Genomic DNA, 25,004 nt, shown 5'->3' on the forward strand with positions numbered 1-25,004 from the left:
CGACAAATGACACTGAGGAAATATGACTTGCAGAGAGAAGCTCCTTCGAGCTTTTTCTCATTTCGCAGAATTCTCGGTTTTAAGGAAGGCAAGGTGCCAAAATGTGTATTTGGCTCCTGAGAATAGCCATCAAAGGACCGTCTTTCTTTATAGTCAAGGTGACAGCAAAGCTCAAACGACAATTAGAAACACGCGTATTAAGGGGCAAATCCTACTGAACTCAAGTGGGGCTTAACTTCGGGGCCAAGGTGTGTAGGAAGGGACTGGAGGTGTGACAGCATCAACCCCCTTTTTCATTCGCCTTCTGCATGAACCCATTTCACAGATGGGAGGACTGAGGCCAAGTGACACATTGGTTACCCTGCCGCAGAGGTGGGGTTCAAATTCACCATCTCCCAGGTATGCCAGACATTCGAAGGGAGTATTGCAAAGAAGACATGTGGGCTGCAGAAGAAACACAATTTCCTACAAGACGGAAAAGGCAGGAGAGATTCAGCTTGTCCCCTGTCCCCACCCCCGGTCTCCTTAATCCATTATTGTGCCATTATTCTCGGTTTTCACACTATGACTTTATCCGGTCCCATGTCCCGCTTCAGGGATAGACTGATGTTGTGGACTACAAATCCCATCATCGCTCTCGGATGGACATTGCAGTCCTTAACTGCAGACCTGGAGATCATCTCCTGGGTTGCCCCTGCCCTTACGTGAACTAAATCTATGTCTGCGTTAACTGAAGTGATTGTCTATTCCTCCCTCAATTACCTGCAGTATAGAAGTTTAGATTGTAAGCCCCTCTCCTTCCATTCTCTGCAGAGCTCCCTATACACGGGTGACAGTATTATGAGAATAACATGCAATCTGTGACAGCCTGTACGTTCTGCAGCGCAAATGTATTTTGCAACTGAACAGAGCGAGTGAAAAGGCATTAACTGTGGGAAATGGAAGTGATTAATGGGAAGCGGGGTGGGTGTGTGGTGTGTGGAAATACAACTTGTGGTACAACCAGGTGATTACAGTCCAACAGGGTCTGTTTTAAAACGGACCTTGGAATAATATAGCAATGATCAATGATTAAAAAAAACAACAACTGGGGGGAAACAAAACAAAACTTGGGGGACAAGCAAATGATTATAGGCAGAAACCCAAGTCCTGCTGCACAAACTCCGTGAATGGAAGTCCACCCTCTTTGTTCAAGGTAAAGTAAACGTAAAGGGAGCCCTGACCATTGTGGCCGACTCTGGGGTTCATCTCACTTTATTGGCTGAGGGAGCCGGCGTCCAGCTTGTGGGTCATGTGGCCAGCATGACTAAGCCGCTTCTGGCGAACCAGAGCAGCGCACGGAAATGCCGTTTACCTTCCCACCGGAGTGGTACCTATTTATCTACTTGCACTTGACATACTTTCGAACTTCTAGGTTGGCAGGAGCAGGGACCGAGCAACGGGAGCTCACCCCGTTGGGGGGATTCGAACTACCAACCTTCTGATCAGCATTTCCTAGGCTCTGTGGTTTAACCCACAGCACCACCCGCGTAGCATTCTGAAAATTGATCACAACCCAGCCAAACATTAGCCCTACGATTGACTTCCCAAAGAGAGAGAGAGAGAAAAATTAAACACTTGCTTAACTTTCTTGCTGAAATCATCAAAGCTCAGAAGTGCTTAGCTATGGAGGGTCTACGGCGTCTATTGGGGCTATTGATTCAACTTTGGATGAGATGTATGCTGGATTTTTACCCACGGTAAGGCTTGTTGTCCCCTTCATGGATCACTGGACTGCAAGAAGATCAAACCTATCCATTCTTAAGGAAATCAGCCCTGAGTGCTCACTGGAAGGACAGATCCTGAAGCTGAGGCTCCAATACTTTGGCCACCTCATGAGAAGAGAAGACTCCCTGGAAAAGACCCTGATGTTGGGAAAGATGGAGGGCACAAGGAGAAGGGGACGACAGAGGATGAGATGGTGGGATAGTGTTCTCGAAGATACGGACATGAGTTTGACTAAACTGCAGGAGGCAGTGGAAGACAGGAGTGCCTGGTGTGCCTTGGTCTATCGGGTCACGAAGAGTCGGACACGACTATATGACTAAACAACAACAACAACAAAGGCTTGTTGTGGGGATGAAAGGGCAGCGATTCAGATCAATATTGTGGTGTGTGTGGAGGCGGAAGTTTGAATACCCCCCCAGGACCACTGAGAAACAGCCTCCCATCAGCTTCTTTGTCAAGAGGTCCCATCACAAATCTCCTGATTTCATGTGTGGGTCTGACCCTCGACTTTGCCCCCACCAAATGAATCAACGAACGGGGGAAATGGAAAGCTTTTGTTTGCCCTGTGCAATTCTTCCCCCATAAACCAAAAATAAGAAAAATTAATGAAGTCCCTTGACATAAGCTGACTTTAAGCTTACCAAAGCTGATCCATTCATCTCAATACCAGAACTATACCACGCAGGAACAAATGAAAATGCTCTGAGCATGTGCAGAAAGCACCTGCCTCGTCGCCTGTTTGTCTAGAAATTAAGCACTGATAAAGTTGGAAGATCAATACTGCCAAATGCTATTGATTAATTTAAGACCATTCCTATGCTACTCAATATATATATATATTTTAAAACCTCTCAGGGGTGTAGAATAAAACCAAAGCATAGATATGACAAAATAAAAACACAAGCACGTTTGATATCTGTCTATACACACAGACATGCATTTGTGCATATATGAGAGACAGAGACCGGTGGTCACCGTAATAAATACATGCTTTTAGTGGTTAGCTGCATCCTTCCAACATTCAGAGCAAACTTGTCCAGATCAGTGTTGGATGCTTAAAAAAAATCAAGTTTGATCTATGTGCGAGTGTGCGCGTATTTTGTGCATGCATGTATAAACACAAAGTGGAATTCTTAAAGCATCAGAAAGCCCTTTGGACAGACCTAGAAAACAGTCCATTCAAAATGTCACCCCCTGGAAGAAGTCCCAGTATGTTTACTGCGACTAGGTGCCTTGTGCCAGGCGCCGTACAATGTTTTGACCCAACACAGCATCCATCCTCGTGGGCTTTTCTCCTGACACCCCAGTTTCCCCACTAAGCTACTCCAAATAGGGCAAGACTGAAAAGACGCAGCTCATTGGTAGCTTTGATTCATTCCCTGCTGTGGGATGGGAACGTCCCCTGTCTGAAACCTTCTAGAGAGCTGCTGCCAGCCAGTGTGGATGATAGAGGCTTAGATGGACCAAATGTCTGACCCAGGGCAAGGCAAATTCCTATGTCCCTAATAGGGGAAAGGGGTGTAGCTCATTAGCAGAGGAACTGCGTGCAGAAAGTCCCATCTCCAGCTAGGGCTAGGATCATGCCCCATCTGAAAACACCCACAGAGCAGCTGCCAGTCAGGGTAGACAATACTGAATTTAAAACGCTAGTGCTCTTCTAGGCTGCATCAACAGAAGTCCAGTGTTCTGATCAAGGGAAGTCATAGGTAAAGGTAAAGGGAGCCCTGACCATTAGGTCCAGTCGTGGCCGACTCTGGGGTTGCGGCGCTCATCTCGCTTTATTGGCTGAGGGAGCCGGTGTCCAGCTTCCGGGTCATGTGGCCAGCATGACTAAGCCGCTTCTGGTGAACCAGAGCAGCGCACGGAAACGCCGTTTACCTTCCCGCAGGAGCAGTACCTATTTATCTACTTGCACTTTGACATGCTTTCGAACTGCTAGGTTGGCAGGAGCAGGGACCGAGCAATGGGAGCTCACCCTGTCGTGGGGATTCGAACCACCAACCTTCTGATCAGCAAGTCCTAGGCTCTGTGGCTTAACCCACAGCGCTACCCGCGTCCCTGCATCAACAGAAGTATAGTGTCCAGATCAAGGGAAGTCATAGTACCACTCTATTCTGCCTTCTTCAGACCACACCTGGAATACTGTGTCCAGTTCTGGGCGCCACAATTTAAGAAGGATGTTGACAAGCAGGAAGGTGTGCAGAGGAGGGCGACCAAGATGATCAAGGGTCTGGAAACCAAGCACGGATGTTCTTCTCCTGCTCTGGAGGGTAGGACTCAAACCAATGGTTTCAAGCTACAAGAAAGGACTAAACATCAGGAAGAACTTTCTGACAGTAGAAGCTGTTTGACGGTGGAACAGACTCCCAGGAGAGGAGATGGACTCTCCTTCCTGGGAGGTTTTCAAGCAGAGGTTGGATGGCCACCTCTCATGGATGCTTTAGCTGAGATTCCTGCATTGCAGGGGGTTGGGCTAGATGACCCTTGGGAACCCTTCTAATTCTACAATTCTTTGATTATATGAAATGGAGCCAATGGTCTGGCTCAGTAGATAGCAGCTCCCTATCTTCCTAAGGCATGAAGGTGGTTAGAAATCAGAGACTTTCCCGTCTGCTGTTTAAGACTTTCCTATCTTGCCCTCCCCCTTACCGTCTTCGCAGAGAAAAAGGGGTATTGCAACCCTTTGCTCACTCACCTCGGAAATCATGCAGCCGAGGACGGTCACCCAAAACCACAGACGCGGTCTTGTTTTATACTCCATAGCGTAAGGAAGATCCAACAATGCAAAATTGCTTCTTTTCTGCCGGATTTTCTCTTGGACAATTTAAAATAATAATAATAACAACTACATTATTCTGCCCCGTGCGTTGCTTTGCTCCTTTTTTAAAAAAAAACCTCCTCTTCATGCAAGAGAAAGTGATCTCTGCATTCTGCAGAAGTTGAATTTTAAATAAAAATCCACCAGCGTCCTCCTTTGATTTTTTTTCGTTTTCGTTTTGCAGACTCTGGCAGGGACGAGGCTCCCTTTCGCAGAAGAGACGCAGACCCGGAGCAAGAGGCACCAGCGAGCAACAAGGCTCAAGTCAATGTGCGGCTCTCTCCGAGGCGCCGCGTGGAAGGGCTTCCCTTGGCCCCGCCCAGAGGGCGGGGCTTGCGGGAGGGAGGGGGCGGGGCTGGCGGGGAAAGCCAATGGGAAGAGGCTCGGCTCGGCTGGGTCCAGGTAGGGACCCGCGTTTGGATAGCTTAGCAGGCAGGAGAAGGAGGATGGAGGAGGAACGTAAGGAACGAAAGACGGACGCGGAAGAAAGGAAGGAAAGAAAAAAATAAAAGAGGGAAAGAGTTTTCTCCTGCAGTTCTCAGGGTGGTTTCCCGTCGATCGCTTTCCCCAGGAGCTCTGGGAACTGTAGCACTTGGCACCCTTTAACGAACTATAACTCTCAGGATTGTCATTGGGAGAAAAGCAATGACAAACCTAGACAGCATCTTAAAAAGCATCACCTTGCCAACAAAGGTCTGTATAGTTAAAGCTATTATTCCACTGCCTCCCGCAGTTTGGTCAAACTCATGCTGGTAGCTTCAAGAACACTATCCAACCATCTCGTCCTCTGTCATCCCCTTCTCCTTGTGCCCTCCATCTTTCCCTGCATCAGGGTCTTTTCCAGGGAGTCTTCTCTTCTCATGAGGTGGCCAAAGTATTGGAGTTTCAGCTTCAGGATCTGTCCTTCCAGTGAGCACTCAGGGCTGATTTCCTTCAGAACGTATAGGTTTGGTCTTCTTGCAGTCCATGGGATTCTCAAGAGTCTCCTCCAGCACCATAATTCAAAAGCATCCATTCTTCAGCGATCAGCCTTCTCTATGGTCCAGCTCTCACTTCCATACATCACTACTGGGAAAACCATAGCTTTAACTATACGGGCGTTTGTCGGCAAGGTGAAGTCTCTGCTTTTTAAGATGCTGTCTAGGTTTGTCATTGCTTTTCTCCCAAGAAGCAGGCATCTTTAATTTCGTGACTGCTGTCACCATCTGCAGTGATCAGTAGCGCCTTAGAGACCAACTAAGTGTGTTATTGGTATGAGCTTCTGTGTGCATCTGAAGAAGTGTGCATGCATACGAAAGCTCACACCAATAACAAACCTAGCCCATCCTTTTTAGAATGGCAAAACAAACTGTGAATTTGTAGAAATGGCAAAATTGGCGGCAATTATTAGAGGTAACTTAAATCAGAGAATAATCAAAAAGTGGGATGGAGTGAAGGAACATATGAAAAAAATATTGTTCCGGAATTGAAATATTAATAGATAATGTGTAAAACGTGCAGGGATAAGCAAGAAAATAACAATAGAAATGGCTGAATAATTATTAAATTATAACAACCCAACAAGATGGCAAAATAATAATAATATTGAGATCACACATGGGTGAAGGGGTGTGGGGGGCATGTGGGAATCTATAATATTATTTATAATATAAATTTCTTAACTGCGATGTATTTACGTACAGCAAAGGGAAGCCTAGAGTAATCATGTAAATTTTAATTTAGGTAATCTATGTAATAGGCTTATGTTAGAAAATGAATATGGATTTTGAATTTGGTGCTTGTGTTTTGTTTCCTTTTGGTTTTGAAATAAAAAAAATTAAAAAACCCCAATAACAAACTTAGTTGGTCTCTAAGGTGCTACTGGAAGGAATTTTTTTATTTTTTTATGCTGAGGTTTCTCTAGCTACCTACCTGGCACTGAGGAGCAGTGCTTGAAATGGGTTGCTGAGGAAGGCATTGGGACGCGGGTGGCGCTGTGGGTTAAACCACAGAGACTAGGGCTTGCCGATCAGAAGGTTGGTGGTTCGAATCCCCGCGACGGGGTGAGCTCCCGTTGCTCAGTCCCTGCTCCTGCCAACCTAGCAGTTCAAAAGCATGTCAAAGTGCAAGTAGATAAATAGGTACCGCTCCGGCGGGAAGGTAAATGGCATTTCCGTGCGCTGCTCTGGTTCACATGACCCGGAAGCTGTCTGCAGACAAACGCTGGCTCCCTCGGCCTATAGAGCGAGATGAGCGCGCAACCCCAGAGTCAGTCATGACTGGATCTAATGGTCAGGGGTCCCTTTACCTTTTCCTTTATTAGCAAGCAAGACAGCATGCCCATGTCTAGGGCAGCCTTCCCTAACCCAGTGCCAGCTCAGTGTTTCAGACCACAACTCTCATCTGCCGCAGCCAGCGCTGTCAAAAGCTGACAGTGTTAGATGCGCCTCGCATCCTCTGCGGCTAGGGATTAATAGAGCTTTTTCAGCAGCCTGAGACGACAGGCGACTTGACAAGTGCATTAACAAGGCAGTTCCCCTCTAACCACAAAGCGCAGAAGGAAATTCTGCTCTTAGCCAAACAGAGGCAGAACTCAGTGATGACAAACTGAGAGAATGTAGTGACAACGTGGAACAATATATAACCACTGAATTGTCATCTTGATGCTGTTGATCAAAGCCTAGGAGACAGCCAAACAAACATCCCTGATCTTTCTTTCTTTCTTTCTTTCTTTCTTTCTTTCTTTCTTTCTTTCTTTCTTTCTATCCTTCTCTCCAGGGCTTTCCCCCCCAGCCAGAACTCACTGGAACTCAGTTGTGGGCGCCATTGCTTGGTGGAACGCTCTGTCTCCTGAGACCAGGGCCCTGCGGGATCTGATTTCTTTCCGCAGGGCCTGTAGGACAGAGTTGTTCCGCCTGGCCTTTGGCTTGGAGTCAATTTGATTCCCTCCCCCTCTTTCTTTTTTCCTTTATCCTCCTGTGAAGAGGCTGCATCTTAATGTTTTAATGTTGCATTTTAATCTTGTTTTTTAAGTTGTATTTTAATCACCTTGTTTTTATTATTGGTTGTTAGCCGCCCTGAGCCCAGGCTTGGCTGGGGAGGGTGGGGTATAAATAATTTATTATTATTATTATTATTATTATTATTATTATTATTATTATTATTTGTTGTTGTGGTTGTTTAGTCATTTAGTCGTGTCCGACTCTTCATGACCCCATGGACCAAAGCATGCCAGGCACTCCTGTCTTCCACTGCCTCCTGAAGTCTGGTCAAACTCATGCTGGTAGCTTCGAGAACACTGTCCAACCATCTCGTCCTCCGTCATCCCCTTCTCCTTGTGCCCTCCATCTTTCCCAACATCAGGGTCTTTTCCAGGGAGTCTTCTCTTCTCATGAGGTGGCCAAAGTCTTGGAGCCTCAGCTTCAGGATCTGTCCTTCCAGTGAGCACGCAGGGCTGATTTCCTTCAGAATGGAGAGGTTTGATCTTCTTGCAGTCCATGGGACTCTCAAGAATCTCCTCCAGCACCATAATTCAAAAGCATCAATTCTTCGGCGATCAGCCTTCTTTTTGGTCCAGCTTTCACTTCCATACATCACTACTACTATTATTATTATTATTATTATTATTAAAGAATGAGGGAGGCATTCATGGTGAGTTCTGGCACCTCTTTTTCTAGAAAAACAGCACTCTTCTTTTCTTTCTTTCTTTCTTTCTTTCTTTCTTTCTTTCTTTCTTTCTTTCAGCTGCCTTAGGCCATAACCCAATACTGCCTGCACTGACCGACAGCAGCTCTCTCCAGGGTTCCAGGCAGAAGAAATTTCCAGCCCTACCTGCAGATGCTAAGAAATGAACCTGGACCTTCTACGTAGAAAACAGGTGCTCCAGCACGGACCTCTCTTCCATTGAATATAAAGTAAGATTCTAGTCCTTATGGTTTTAAAGCAAGAACTGTTTGAATAGGTACGAACGAAGCAGCCTTATACTGAATCGGAGCTCTGGGCCATCAGGCTCAGTATTTTGTACACTTCTGTGTGCAAGGCAGATTCTCCCTCCCTCTTTTCCTTTGAGATGAACATTCCAGAGAATATGGCTGGTGTATATGTTAATTCAAGTATTCAGGCTTCTCCTGCTGCTCATTTATTAAACAATATGAACATTTCTGACAGTGACCCAGGAGCTGTCTCAAAAGTTTACAGCAGTGCTGATTGATGGTGCAAGGGAGAGGATGAGCAAAAACACGGGATCTCAAATAGACACACACGCACAAGTCACGAACAACACACATGCGCCAATGTAAAAGGAGAGTTTCTTTGGGAAGGAAAGAAGAAGAAAAACATGTTTCTCTGTAATTGCAGTTTCTGATTTAGGAGGTAAGCTGAGAAGCGGCTGAAACGCTTGCATCTTCTGCTGAAGCAGCAACAGACAGCGCGCTGCAAAGTCAAATTCATGCGCACAGGACAGATGTAAGAACGTATTGATTCACTGGCATACAGCTGGTCTGTGGAACTCACCGCCACAGGAGGCAGCAATGGCCAATGACTCGGATGACTCTAAAAGAGGATTGACAAATTAATGGAAGGGAAGGCTTTCCGTGGCTACTAGCCACGATGGCTAGATTCACCCTCAACTGTTGGGGATGGTGTGAGCTAGGCTATCTGTGCGCCACAATGAAACGAAAGGAAGCCAATTGGAATTTGAGTTTTGGAGACAGAGGGAGATACAGAGTTCTGAGTGTGCACAGGATAGACCTGTTAAGAGCTTGGCCGTCTGCTTGGATTTAATGCAGAGCGCTACACTATGGCTATTTGTCAGAAGGCTTAAGCTACACGTCTCCAATAGAACATTTCGAAATAAATGTCAGGATCGCAAAATGCCAGCAAACGTCCAACGACCTGCTTTCAGTGGAAGCCAAACCTGAGTCAGCGCTGCACCACTGGAGCTTATGGAATCATAGAACTGTAGCATCGGAAGGGACCCCAGAGGCCATCTAGTCCAACCCCCTGCAATGCAGGAATCCCAGCTAAAGGATCAAGCACTTTAACACTGTGTACACAGCCCAGCTCATTGCCAGTAAAAGCCTTAATCATCACTGACTCAACAGAATTGACAGTCCGTGGGGACACCCACCACCGTTTTGCAATAGACTCGAGAAAGTAGGGGAATGATCCTTCCTTTTGGGGCATGACAGAATATGGCTCCCTTGACTGATTAGATTTAGGACCTATTGCGGCAGGAGTAGCAGACACCATTGACATGCATTGTGTGTGGGAATGTTCAGGGAGGCAGGAGAGGATATATTGTTTATTAATATCCTTCCTAACTTGTGCAAGCAAGTTCCTTTACTTAGCAGAGTTCCGCAGCAGAAGCATGCTGGGCCCATAACCCATTGTGGGAATGTTCAGGGAGGCAGGAGAGGATATATTGTTTATTAATATCCTTCCTAACTTGCGCTAGCAAGTTCCTTTACTTAGCAGAGTTCCGCAGCGGAAGCATGCTGGGCCCATAACCCTTTGTGGGAATGTTGAGGGTGGCAGGAGAGGATATATTGTTTATTAATATCCTTCCTAACTTGCACTAGCAAGTTCCTTTACTTAGCAGAGTGCATTCCCCTTTACACAGCAGAAAACTAGTTGCAAACTCATGTGAGTTTCTTAAGACAATATGTAATTCCATCTGGCCTGTCCGGATTGAAATGTGTTCTAATATTTTCCTGGTAAGACCCCTTGATTCCCTCCTAAAAGAATAAAGACATCACAGTCTTATTCATAAGCAATAAAAAGAAAGCTTACTCACGATCAGGCAGAGCACAGTGTGATCTCTGAAGGCAGGCTTAAGGCTTAAAGTTAAAAACTTATACTAACAGACCCCATAAGGGAGATTTACCTAGTGACTGCAGGCTAGCGGTCCAGCAGTTCACAGAACGAAAGGAAGATGGAAAACACAGAGAGTGACAGCATGCCTTGTCCTTTTACCAGATCTGGAAAGGTCACACCCACCCACTAGTCACATGCAAGGAAGGATGGTCCAGGCCAGAAGGAACAGGAAATTTCAACTGACTGGACAAAACATTCCCTTGCATGTCTACTCTAGCAAAACAAGGAATGTTCCCTTTTCTTTCCTACCGGTCCTTAATTGGATATATTCCTTATTTCCTCTTTTAGACAGCTAAGTTGATGTGATGTGCACTGCATACCAGGTATGATTAATTCAGAGCTTTTTCTCTAGAAATTTCCTTTTTCTGCATGATAACATTATGGTTTTCATACTAATTCTTCTTTAACCACAGTGTTGATGGTTTCTGTTTTCACTAAGGAGAAGAAAACCACAATTTGTCGTGTGTTAAAAGATACGCCTTGCATCTCCGGGTGCAGAATCTTGCAGCTTCATCTCTTCTCTTGATTATTGCTTGCTAATGTTAATGCTAATCCTGCTAATGTTTTGATCTGTTTACAATGTCAAGGAAACTATTTCCAAGTCCAGCATCCAGACCTAGGGACCCAGCATTGGTATTACAGTGGTACCTCAGGTTACATACGCTTCAGGTTACAGACTCCGCTAACACAGAAATAGTGCTTCAGGTTAAGAACTATGCTTCAGGATGAGAACAGAAATCGTGCTTCGGTGGCGTGGCAGCAGCAGCAGGCCCCATTAGCTAAAGTGGTGCTTCAGGTTAAGAACAGTTTCAGGTTAAGAACGGACCTCTGGAATGAATTAAGTACTTAACCTGAGGTACCACTGTATAGCTATTGCAATAGGGGAGAACTCACTCAACTCAGCATGCCAGTTGAGAAGGCCTGTCCCGAGGCACTTTAGAACAAAAGATTACAGAGTAGTTCGAACACAGCAGACAAAGAGCCACAAAACATCTTCACATATGTCAGGAAAGGTGACAGGTCATGAGAAGTAAATCATGAATGGCTCCATCTTGACCCCCGCATCACCTCGGGTGTGGCCCCGATCTGCCCAGGCCATTGGACCACTTTAGGTCTCAGATGTCTGACGTTACCCTGGCAACTTAGCCTTCAGTGAGGGACGAGTATCATAAAATCCTCTTTCTGGGTCTCAGAGAGCTTCAAGGATAGCTGATTTACCCTCCGGTGTGAAAACATCCTGCAATTTGTACCACTTTCAGAAACTCCAGCGGGTGCAGAATGCCACGGCGAGACTCCTTACGGGGTCCTCGCTGCGAGATCACATTCACCCGGTGCTATACCAGCTGCACTGGCTCCCAGTGGGGTACAGGATCAGGTTTAAGGTGCTGGTTTTAACCTTTAAAGCCCTATACGGCCTAGGACCCTCGTACCTATGGGACCGCCTCTCCTGGTATGTCCCACAGATGAACTTACGGTCTTCAAACAAAAACATCTTGAAGGTCCCAGGCCACAGAGAGGTTAGGCTGGCCTCAACTAGAGTCAGGGCTTTTTCGGCTGTGGCTCCGATCTGGTGGAATGCTCTGTCACAAGAGACCAGGGCCCTGCGGGACTTGACATCTTTCCGCAGGGCCTGCAAGACAGAACTGTTCCACCAGGCCTTTGGTCAGGGCACAGCCTGACTCCCTCCTTTGGCAATCTTCACAGAACTTTAGCCTAATGGTTGCCATCAGTTTGAGTTGAATTAATTTTATAATGAAATGATTTTAGAATGTTGTATTATTGTATTGTTGTTAGCCACCCTGAGCCCGGCTTTGGCTGGGGAGGGCGGGATATAAATAAAATTTATTATTATTATTATTATTATTATTATTATTATTAGATGAGGAGACACAGAATGCAGCGTAGGAGCAAGGAGACTCACAAATGCAGAACATAGAAAAATCGGATATAGCTATTAATGATAAATTAACATGTGCTATTAAGGTAAGACGGGGAATGTGCAGGAGAAATTGTCAGTGTTTGTAAAAAAGAAAAAAAAGGTTCTGACCTCCCTTTGTCGCCTCAGCCTGGTCCTTGGACCCTTGTCGGCATAAAAGAGTCCACGAGAAGAGTATCCTTGCAGAGTACTTTCTGCTTTTATTCTTAAAAGTCTTACTGCAAAAGCGACTGACCAACTGTACACACCTCAACACTGCCAGCTTTCACTAACCAACCAACCAACCAACCAACCAACCCAACAACAAACTAACATTTCTGACTCTATGTACAACCCCTTTCTGTTTTAACAGTACAACTTCTACAACCCCCTTCCCTATCTCCTCAAAATCCGCAGTCTATCTTGCTGATGGTCGTAGAAGCAAGATTGATGGCCAGGGAACATGTTTCCTGCAGTGCTTGAACACTACTCTACCAGAGACTTGGAAAGGGGTCAAACCATTGCAAGAAGTGATGGATTTTTGGGAGGTTGGATAGTTACAATGGAATGGTCTCAGGGGTGGGGGGCGCACTTTTATTCTTATTTATTTATTCTTATTACTTTGTCAAAAGAAAAAAAGAAAATTATTAAAAAGAGAAAAACACACACACAATAATCAAGCCTAATACATTCTAAAAGGTTAAATGCAATTTAAGTGAAACACTGAAACATTATTAAATATATTTTATACACACATACCCCTACACACACCTGGGGGTTCTAATTCTTTTATCACTAACAGGCATAGAGGGTTAAGGCAGCATGGAAGTTGGAGCAGTGCAAATGCACCAGCAGGACTGCTGGATTGGCTCTGCCAATGCGTGTGCACTGCATCAACTCCTCCACTGCCTTGTCCCTCCCTCCCTCAAGGCATTTCTGTCTGCCGTTTTTAGAAGCTTGCATTAAAAATCATTTAAGTTTAAATGACTACCCAATGAATCAGGGGCACCTTTTGAGCTGATCAAAAGGCTCTTCTAATCAGCTAATCCAAGCAATTGACTTAACGGTTGCAGCCCTTTTAAATGAAAAGTAACAGTTGCCATCAAAAACCAATTCTCATTAAAAACTTCCCTTTTCTTTCCTACCAGTCCTTAATTGGATATATTCCATATTTCCTCTTTTAGACAGCTAAGTTGATGTGATGTGCACTGCATATCAGGGATGATTAATTCGGAGATTTTTCTCTAGAAATTTCCTTTTTCTGCATGATGACATTGTGGTTTTCATACTAATTCTAAGCCCAGGTAAGATACGGTACTTCTATTGCTTCTGTTGCCTCTTCTTTAACCGCAGTGTTGATGGTTTCTATTTTCACTGGCTGGGGGGGGGTGGGGACCACAATTTGTCAGGTGTTAAAAGATACGCCTTGCACCTCTGGGTGCAGAATCTTGCAGTTTCATCTCTTCTCTTGACTATTGCTTGAGGCTACAAATTGAGTACAGCAAAATAATCTACGTATACTTCTTAACTTCATAAATGTGCTGCACAGCACTAATTCCTCGGCTTGCTGTTAAAATTTCAGAGGATCCAGGACAGGCAAAAGGAAGCACGTCTCCAGCCCTCACATGGTTAAAACCAGGGGTCAGCAAACGTTTTCAGCAGGGGCCGGTCCACTGTCCCTCAGACCTTGTGGGGGGCCGGACTATATTTTTTTGGGGGAAATGAATGAATTCCTATGCCCCACAAATAACCCAGAGATGCATTTTAAATAAAAGCACACATTCTACTCTAATAATAATAATAATAATAATAATAATAATAATAATAATAATAATAATTTATTTATACCCTGCCCATCTGGCTGAGTTTCCCCAGCCACTCTGTGCGGCTTCCAACAAAATATTAAAATACAATACTCTATTAAACATTTAAAGCTTCCCTAAACAGGGCTGCCTTCAGATGTCTTCTAAAAGTCTGGTAGTTGTTTTTCTCTTTGACATCTGGTGGGAGGGTGTTGTTGTTTTTTTTTTTAAAAAAACCCCAAAGGTTATTTTAAACATTTTCCCCCCCATTTCATTATATATCATTTCCCAGAAGACTCTCAGGTCTTGCTTACAGGGTTCCCACTGGGGCATCTGACTGGCCACTGTGAGAATAGGATTCTGGACCAAATTACTTACCTGCCAAGAACCTAGTGTAGTGGTTAAACCACAGAGCCTAGGACCTGCCGATCAGAAGGTCAGTGGTTCGAATCCCTGCAACGGGGTGAGCTCCCGTTGCTCAGTCCCTGCTCCTGCCAACCTAGCAGTTTGAAAGCACATCAAAGTGCAAGTAGATAAATAGGTACCACTCCGGCGGGAAGGTAAACAGCGTTTCCGTGCGCTGCTCTGGTTTGCCAGAAGCAGCTTAGTCATGCTGGCCACATGACCCGGAAACTGTACACTGGCTCCCTCGGCCAATAAAGTGGGATGAGCACCGCAACCCCAGAGTCGGCCACGACTGGGCCTAATGGTCAGGGGTCCCTTTACCTTTACCTTTAAATATATATATGATAGCCAGGTGGTCCTCTTGATTCATGCGAGAGGGTTGTGACTAACTAGTGCTAGGTTCACTGGTATGCCAGTCTCTTGTGCAAATTAGTCAGGAGGAAGCTGGATTCAAAAATTTGGTACTCCTTTTTTTAAAAAAAGCACACACACATTTAACTAGAATCTTCATCCTTAATTAATTAAAGCTTTGCAGTACCAAGCTTGCCCTGATAAATTGCACTGATGGTCGTGATGATTTTTCTCCAGTTGCTGGCAACCCTCTCCCCCAGCTCCCCGCGAAAGGAAAGCTTCTTGTTATAACTGCACATTGAGGATTCTGGTGTTGGCACCACATCGCCGCTTCATTCCTTAGGGATTTAAAAATAGTTCCTGGCTGGCTCGCTCCCCAGCCAGCAGAAAAGATTTAGTATGCAAGCCTAGTTCCCTCTCTCCCCGCCCCCAGAGTAACTCCCTTGGCACCATCACAATTCATTGAGAAATGGCTGGAGCAGGGACTGGGGTTCAGCAGGTGTACCATTTTGTTCCTAAAGAGATGGAAGTCCAGAAATGGCTAAATCTCTGAAGTTTCAGGGTGGGTGTGAGGGCAACAGAGCCACTTCCGCCTGAGGAGGTGGGGTTGTGGGCTTCATGGCCCCTCCATGTGCGCGGTGGGCAGAGGCCAGCCCTGCATGAATGGGGGGATTCCCAGGTGTGTCATCCCCTGGCTGGCCAATCGGCTGGCTCGGGGGCATGGACTGCCCTATTTAAGGCAGGAGGTGGCCGGGGATCTCCCTCTTTGCCGCCCGCCAGCTGTTCCTGCTTTCCCCACCCTCCCACCCTATAAGGTTTTTGTTCCTTGACCTTGGTTGGTCGCCATTGAGGAGCCTGGTAGGAATTTTTCCACTTGACAAATTGGCACCAGCCACTTGGTTTTCGCCTTTGTTATTTAGTCGTGTCTGACTCTTCGTGACCCCATGGACCAGAGCACACCCGGCACTCCTGTCTTCCACTACCTCCTGCAGTTTGGTCAAACGCATGTTAGTAGCTTCGAGAACGCTGTCCAACCATCTTGTCCTCTGTCGTTCCCTTCTCCTTGTGCCCTCCATCTTTCCCAACATCAGGGTCTTTTCCAGGGAGTCTTCTCTTCTCATGAGGTGGCCAAAGTTTTCACCTACCTCATAGCAAATCACCACAACTTTCTGGGTATTGGAGGCTAGGCATTGGTATTGTTCTGTAGATGGAAGAGGGGAGGTAGCGCCATCACCTGCCCCACATATTGAAGGGTAGTCTGTTAAAGGATTCGGGGGGGGGGGGCGTGGCCCTGTCCGAAGCCTAAGGAGGCTAGGGCCCAAGGCACGCCCCCTTACGGTGACCCCGGGAGAGTTCTTAGTTGATGTGCATCAGCAGGACTCCCCCTACTGGTGGTTAACCCTTCCCGGACTTCATGCAGATGTGCTGGAGTCAGATATAGTCGGTTAGGACCAATGCCTAAGCCAATACCACTCATCACCTGTAACCAATAAAGTTGTGGCCTTTTTTAGCCGACTAACCTTAATAATTGTGTCATGTGTCATTATTTCCACCTGGGGGGGACGGGAACTCACCATGCAACACCCTTGAGATCTTCCTCTGGTGCCCAGGAGGCGTCCAAGTCCCCGTTCTCTTCCTCCTTGGCCATGGGATGGCAAAGGCAATGACCTTTCCTTCTGTGAAATGTACCTAGAACTGAAGGCGGAAGTGGGAAATCTGACACTTTCTCACTTCCTCTTTCATCTCAATGTGCCTTTCAAGGCTCAGATTCATTCTTTTGCCCAGTACCCTTGGAAAATCAAAGTTTCTGCACGATGTGGGGAGGGGTGGTTTGAACTAAGGGAGGGAGAGAGAATTGCAAAGTATTGGAAGACACAAGATCTACCCACCCTGGAAGAATGGCAGATGAAGGTGATGGACTATATGGAACTGGCGGAAATGACTGGCAGAATCTGAGACCAGGGAGAAGAGTTGGTGGAAGAAGATTGGAAGAAATTTAAAGACTATCTACAGAAATACTGCAAAATTAATGAATGTTAGAATGATGTTGGATTGAAGTTAAGTGGTTTTTAGCAGTAATGTTATAAAGGAATGTGCAAAAATGGATTGTTAACAGGTGATAATTTAAAGTTATAATATATTAAGATGAAAGATTAGGATAAAAATAAAGAGGGAAAGGATTTGCTGAACCAACTAATTGAACTGGAATACGAAAAAGGGAGGTGTGAGGAGGTCTGGGGAACAAGCAAATGAAAGATAAGATACGGAAAGATTGAATTGTTTTTAACTGTTTTTACTTTGTATTTTTTCTTTGTATTTTTTCTTTTTGTAACATTTTGAAAACTTTAATAAATATCTTTTTTTAAAAAAAAGAAAGAGAGAAGAGACCAGAGGAGGTGGCACCTGCAATACTTGCTCAGGGATCCAGATGTGCCCATGGGGATGAGCGAGAGATTGGCCCCGGCAGGGAGTTGAAGGAGTAGTTCCTGCTACGACTTGATTGCCAGCTGGGCAAAAGACAGAATGAAATAAAAACACCCAGTGCTGGTGGTGCTGGTGGAGATCAAGAATGCCTACTAAAGGGAGGATGCAGAGGGCATTGAGAACCAGCATGGTACAGTGGTTAGAGTGTTGGACTAGGACTTGGGAGACCAGGGTTCAAATCCCCACCAGGCCATGAAGCTCACTGGGTGACATTGGGCCAGTCACTGTATTCTTTCAGCCTCATCTACCTCACAGGGTTGTTGCGGAGATTACATCAGGAGGGGAGAACCTTGAGATGGTGGTTTATAAATAAATAAAATTCTTAGCTGAGCTTGCTGGAGCTAGCATTGTTCAAATTAGTGACTGAATTATCACCCGGAGCCTTACAGCTCTGTGGAAGTGGTCAGATTTGGACTATCATTAATCTAAAAATACAACCACCCCGAAAAAGGGGTTGGCGGGGAAGTGACCCTCTCCATATTGATAATTGAGAGTCAGAAACCCTTGTGAGTTTGGAACCATTCAGGCATCAGAAATCCTTGTGCATCTACCTCAAAATCCTTGTGCATCTACCTCAAAATCCTTGTGCATCTGCCTCAGACCATCTAGAAATCTGCAAGTAGATTCTTCTTCCACGCGGAGTTTCGTGAAGTTAAAAAGAAAGAAAAAGAGGAAGATTGAACAAATGAGGGAAGGGCAATTTCTGGATAACAGGTTTGACTTGCAAATACCACCCACTCACAGTTGGGCAAAGAGAGGAGATGTTGGCATGCTGACAAAAGAAGGTTCTTCAGAATGGAGGTTTGGGCTTTGGGCAAGTTTACCTAGGCTTTCTGCTCTCTCTGTGTGAGAGAACCTATGCAACTCAGATGTATACTGTCTAATAGTAAAATAGCCACCACTCTGACGGGTGGTATCAGAACCAGCCCTGCCATTGGGCAAAGTAAGGCAGCTGCCTCAGATGGTAGATGCTGTGGAGTGGGCAATAGCAGCTAGATGTTTGAGGGCACAGCTGTGTAGGGCAACTTGATCTGCCTTGTACTACCCTGCTGGCCTCACATGCAGTGAAAGGCGTTGTCATCCCATCACCAGAGTTAAAGAAAGATTCAGCGGCTGGTCTCATCAGCTCCCTAGAATGGGAGAGGACACCATCTTGCCCTTTGCCTCAGGTAGCAAAATGTCTTGGACCAGGCCTGGGTGGTATATATGCGAGTCTGCTTGTAAATGAGTGCAGGACAAGCAATATATTCTGTTTCCAATTTCAGTTCATTCCTGAGCTCAGTTTAAACTGCTGCCTTTGCTTTATAAAGCCTTATATAGCTATCTTCTGGGCCATCTCTCTCTCTCTCTGGAAAGTCAAGGTAATTTTAATCTGTTTTAGTATTTTAACTTTCATACGTTTTCAAGGAGGATTGCAATTTTACTCTTTTATCTTTTGCAAACCGCTTTGAGTTTTGTGTGTGTGTTCATAATCAAGCGATGTGTAAGTTTCACAAAATAAAATAATCACCCGAGACTCTTCTCTGTGTGCCACCTCCAACAGAATTTCAAGGGCAGCGACAAGAGAACAGGCCTTTTCATTGATGGTAAAAGTTGATGCATTCCGGTCAGGCAAAAATACTCCACAAAGATATGAAATATGGCTGCGGAGGGGTGTGGTCTGTGGAGAGGGGTGTGGCTGAGGAGGGGTTTGGGACATGGGGGAGAGTCTCCATCGTCTGGAGTAGCAAATTTGGCCCCAGGCCTGAGATTCCACATCCCTGCTCAGTCCAAAGGGACTCCATCCATGCAGGCTGCCCAGTTGCCCCTTCCAGTTGAAATGGGCAATAGAGGCTTCTGAGTTGGTCTAGGGCAGGCACGTCCAACAGGTAGATCACAGGGTGTTCCTGGTAGATGTCTGGTCCCTCAGGGATCTCCTTCCCCACAAAATAAAATAAAAAAAGAATAAAAAAAGCTCAACCACTCTGACTTCCTAAGAAATAACAACAACAACAACAACAAAACAACAACAATAATATATAATAATAATAATAATAATAATAATAATAATAATAATAATAATTAATACCCCGCCCATCTGGCTGGGTTTCCCCAGCCACTCTGGGCGGCTTCCAACAAAACACTAAAATACAATAATCTATTAAACATTAAAAGCTGAACAACTTTGCCTTTCCAAACAAACCTCAGCAACTTCTGCTTCCTAGCAAAAAAAGTGGACCATCAGATTAAGGTCCACTATTTGACTGCGGATTCAGGACCCTCAACTGTGTGTTTTATATAATCCACTTTTTATTATGTTCTGTGTATATCACAATGCTGATTCAGTTTCATTCATTCATATACAGTGGTACCTTGGGTTAAGAACTTAATTCGTTCCAGTGGTCCGTTCTTAACCTGAAACGGTTCTCAACCTGAGGCTCACTTTTGCTAATGGGGCCTCCTGCTGCCGCTGCGCTGCTAGTGTGCGATTTCCATTGCAAAGTTCTTAACCTGGAGCAACCACTTCCTGGTTAGCGGAGTTTGTAACCCGAAGTGTCTGTAACCTGAGGTACCACTGTATTCACTGTATTCAGTTCCATTCATTTATTTGCTTCCTAAAAAAACCCCTCAACAACTTTGATCCATCAAACGACAATGGGTAGATCACTGTCAGTTTTTTATACTGTGAGTAGATCACAGTCTATTGGGAGTTGGACGTCCGTGGTCTAGGGCTTTTTCTGAGCAACAGCAGTAGACACGGTGTCTGCTTCTCAGTTTGTGACTCCCAGCTCATGATTTCTGGCTCCTGGGCTATGACTCCTGGCTTTTACTCCGCAAGTTGCCTATGGACACAGTCTGCTGGGATACTCTCCTAATCTTGAGAATCCTCCAGTCAGCAGGGTTTGCATAGGAGAACTTGACTATGCCTTCTGCATCCCTTGCTTCAGTTGTTCCATCTCTTGCTTTGGTACAAAGGATCATTGGCCTTGCTCTTCCCTCATTTGCCCAGATACCCAAGTTATAAAGTGCATAATGGCATAGCAATTTGATGCAACTAGCCGTTGAGAAGCATCTTAATCCTCTGGGATGCGTAGGTACAGACAAGCTTACCATTTGATTGCTCCTTAGAGCATTAGGATGGTGACTTGTGCACGAGATCCATCATGAATACGCCCGGTGTACTCATATAAATGAAGAATAGGCAGGGTTTTTCATTTAACCAAGCTGGAGATGATTCATCCCCCAATAGCAAGCAGTCCACCCACCTCTCCAAAGGAAGTGAGATATTGCAACTTTGCTCTTAAAGCTGTGCTCAGATAGTCACGAGCTTTTGGGAGCTAGATGTCTTAAGTCGTAGAAACTGCCAGAGCAAACACTTTCCTCAATTAATCATGTGCAGCTCTGCCAAGTCATCGTGGTAACATCACCTTTTCCCCATCTGATACTTGGAGGGAGAAAGCCAGAGGACCCAAGAAGGGTTTCCCCAAGCCCATTACCAGGAAGTTAGGAGCTGTGCAGGCTATTTTCATCAGCTGTTGGGACAGGAGAGACCTCAGATTTATTCAGAGACCATCGTGCAAGGTGGGCATGGATGGGAAGATCTTCAAATGCATTTGGCAGAGTTCATACTCAAGATTTACATGCCCCCAGAGTCATCGTTTGTGGAGGAAAGTTCCCTGTAACTTCACTTCTTGCAGGGAGGGAACCGCCAGAAGGCCCTTGGAGCTGGACCTCAGTGTCTGGGATGAATGATGGGGGTGGAGACGCTCCTTCAGGTATACTGGGCCAAGGTCATTTAGGGCTTTAAAGGTCAGCACCAACGCTTTGAATTGTGCCCGGAAACGTACAACAGGGCTCTCCTCACCTGCAATTCTCCACAACTAGTATTCGGTGGCCTACTGACTCTGAAAATGGAGAGAGTACATAGGCACTGTGGCTAGTTGCTACCGATGGCCTTATCCCGCATGCATTTGTCTAATCTTCTTTTATAGCCATCCAAATCCATCACTGCCTCTTGTGGGAGCGAACTCTATAATGTCAGTGTTCTGCTATCAGTGAGCAACAGCCTGCTCACTCACCAGTGAATCATTCTACTGTTTGCCTCATTATATGAGCCAAGTTCTCTCCAAACACCATAATATTAGGATTAAGGAGGATAGTGATTTCAAGTGTTTGGATGGGGATGCAAATGGGATAAATACCCAACAGATGGATTCCAGGATGGAATGGGAAAACATCTCATTGACAAAACTCTGGAGACTTTGGAATATGTCGAGATCATCCAGTCATACAGTCATACAGTGGTGGCTTCATCTGCTTGGATGTTCCCCTCTTTTGGTATCACCAGTTCTTAGGGTAGAGGCAAGGAAACTGTGACCCTCCAGATTTCGCTAGACTAGATTACTGCAATGTGTTATACATAGGGCTGCCTCTGAAGATGGTTCGGAAACTTCAGCTGGTGCAGAATTCAGCGGCCAGGTTGCTCACTGGAGCAAGAAGGTTTGACTATATTACACCAATCCTGGTCCAACTGCACTGGCCACCAATTAGTTTCCAGGCACAATTCAAAGTGCTGGTTTTGACCTATAAAGCCTTAAGCAGCTCAGGACTGCAATACCTCAAGGACCACCACTTTCCATATGAACCTACCTGGACCCTGAGATCATCTTCTGAGGCCCTCCTTCATGTGCCTCCTCCTTGAGAGGTCTGGAGGGTAGCAACATGAGAACGGGACCTTTTCTGCAGTGGTCCCCAGTTTGTGGGATGCTCTCCCCAGGGAGGTTTGCCTGGCGCCTTCATTATACACCTTTAGGTGGCAGGCAAAACCATTCCTCTGTAATCAGGCCTTGGGTTGATTTGATTGACATCCTATGCCCTTTTAAAATGTGGTGGGGTTTTTTTGGGGGGGGGGTGCTATTGGGTTGTTGTTTTGATTTTGATTATATATTTTGTGGTTTTATATTTTGATTTTGTTCTGTGAACCACCCTGAGACCTCCAGGTATAGGGCAGTAGATGATGATAGATAGATGATAGATAGATAAGGACGCGGGTGGCGCTGTGGGTAAAAGCCTCAGTGCCTAGGGCTTGCTGATCGAAAGGTCGGCGGTTCGAATCCCCGCGGCGGGGTGCACTCCCGTTGCTCGGTCCCAGCGCCTGCCAACCTAGCAGTTCGAAAGCACCCCCGGGTGCAAGTAGATAAATAGGGACCGCTTACTAGCAGGAAGGTAAACGGCGTTTCCGTGTGCGGCTCTGGTTTGCCAGAGCAGCGATGCCACGCTGGCCACGTGACCCGGAAGTGTCTCTGGACAGCGCTGGCCCCCGGCCTCTTGAGTGAGATGGGCGCACAACCCTAGAGTCTGTCAAGACTGGCCCGTACGGGCAGGGGTACCTTTACCCTTTTTTAGATAGATAGATGATAGATAGATAGATAGATAGATAGATAGATAGATAGATGATAGATAGATAGATAGATGATAGATAGATAGATAGATAGATAGATAGATAGATAGATAGATAGATAGATGATAGAGATAGATAGATACAGTGGTGCCTCGCAAGATGAAAAGAATCCGTTCCGCGATTCTCTTCGTCTAGCGGTTTTTTTGTCTTGCGAAGCAACCCCATTAGCGGCTTAGCAGATTAGCGCTATTAGCGGTTTAGCGGCTTAGCGGCTATTAAAGGCTTAGCGGCTGAGCTGCTAAAAGGCTACTAGCGGCTTAGCGGCTTAGAAAAAGGGGGGGGGGAGTGGAAAAAAATGGCAAGACTCGCAAGACATTTTCGTCTTGCGAAGCAAGCCCATAGGGAAATTCGTCTTGCGAAGCAACTCAAAAATGGAAAACCCTTTCGTCTAGCGGGTTTTCTGTCTTGCAAGGCATTCGTCTTGCGGGGCACTACTGTAGATGATAGATAGATGATAGATATAGATAGATGATAGATAGATAGATGATAGATAGATGATAGATAGATAGATAGAGATAGATGATAGATAGATAGATGATAGATAGATGATAGATAGATAGATAGAGATAGATGATAGATAGATAGATGATAGATAGATAGATAGATAGATAGATGATAGATAGATAGATAGATAGATAGATGATTAGATAGATAGATAGATAGATAGATGATAGATAGATAGATAGATAGATGATAGATAGATGATATAGATAGATAGATAGATAGATAGATAGATAGATAGATAGATAGATGATAGATAGATAGATAGATGATAGATAGATAGATATAGATAGATAATAGACTACAGCTCCCATCATCTCTGACCATTGATCATGCTGGCTGGGACTGATTTGGATTTGGACACCAGCAACATATCCACTTCGCCTATCTACTTTCTCCAAACCAGGAAATTTTTTATACTTCTATCCTGTCAAATTGTGTACACTCCCCATGCAACGATTCCAAATCTGTGCAATTTTTTTTGTCATGAGCCTGTGCAAGGAACTGTAGTCTTAAACTACACGGGACTAGAAACGCAGTTTTTCGCAGCCCTGTCTCAAAATTGCCAAGGTGGCTGAAGCTTTCGGACGTGCCGAGATCACAGCGATTGCCTCTTGTAACTGGTGGTTTAGGCTGTAAATCTGGCCTCCGTCCCAGCTTCCTCAATGAGCACGAAAAAATAGCCATTGGCTCAGGGATTTAATTCTAGTTCAGTATGTACAATGGACAGCAGCAAATCCTCACGTAGCCTCATGCAGGAAGCACAGTATTGGTTTTCTTGGTCAAGATAAATTAAGTTAGAATAACGAGACTAATTCAAATTGACCATTTGAGGGTTCTTGTTGTTTTTTGGAAGAAGCTCAAACACAGTTTGCAAATGTTTGTCGGTTGGCTTTCTTTCTACATATCTAATTGTTTTGCCAAATATTGTAACATCAGGCAGGGCAGGGAATTGAATTACACAAGCTACATCTGCCTCCTGGGAAGTTCAGGACTCTCTCGAGACCTCACTTGACACAAGCATTTATTTCATATGATCATCACCTGATCTCCAGTGGTGCTTCTCCACAAAAGATTACGCTCTAAGTATCTCGCAGCCCATAAAAAGTAAATCAGCCATGACAATGAATAGCAGCGTTTCAAAACATCTCCCTGACAACTCACTTTGTAAAGAGTCAAGCTGCAAGACCTTTAACCCCATTTGAGTCCTTAATGTTCCAAGCGCGAGAATCTGAAGAAACATCGGTTTCAAGTATTTACATGTTATGAACAGAAATAGACATTAGCTCTACTGAAAGTTTTAAAATGATATGGAGGATGGACATGAACTCAAAGCAGTGGGGCCTTCTTTCTTCTCTCCTTCCTTCCTTCTTTCTCCCATTCCTTCCTTCCTTCCTTCCTTCCTTCCTTCTCCTTCCTTCCTTCTTTCTCCCCTTCCTTCCTTCCTTCCTTCCTTCCTTCCTTCCTTCCTTCCTTCCTTCCTTCCTTCTCCTTCCTTCCTTCCTTCTCCTTCCTTCCTTCTTTCTCCCCTTCTTTCCTTCCTTCTTTCTCCCCTTCCTTCCTTCCTTCCTTCCTTCCTTCCTTCCTTCCTTCCTTCCTTCCTTCTCCTTCCTTCCTTCTTTCTCCCCTTCTTTCCTTTCTTCCTTCTTTCTCCCCTTCCTTCCTTCC

At 45.3% G+C, this 25,004-nt stretch overlaps 1 protein-coding gene across 1 annotated transcript in view; it reads right to left on the reverse strand.

Moving 5' to 3' along the window:
* VIPR1 (vasoactive intestinal peptide receptor 1) overlaps positions 1 to 4,862 on the reverse strand; it is a 110,714-nt gene extending 105,852 nt beyond the window's left edge. Inside the window, exon 1 of the mRNA XM_028750867.2 lies at positions 4,463 to 4,862. Within this exon, the coding sequence (XP_028606700.1) occupies positions 4,463 to 4,528 (66 nt within the window). The 5' untranslated portion in view covers positions 4,529 to 4,862. The remainder of the gene's footprint in view (positions 1 to 4,462) is intronic.
* Between the last annotated feature and the right edge of the window lie 20,142 nt (positions 4,863 to 25,004).

Source organism: Podarcis muralis, chromosome 12, assembly GCF_964188315.1.
Source record: "Podarcis muralis chromosome 12, rPodMur119.hap1.1, whole genome shotgun sequence".
NCBI lineage: Eukaryota > Metazoa > Chordata > Lepidosauria > Squamata > Lacertidae > Podarcis > Podarcis muralis.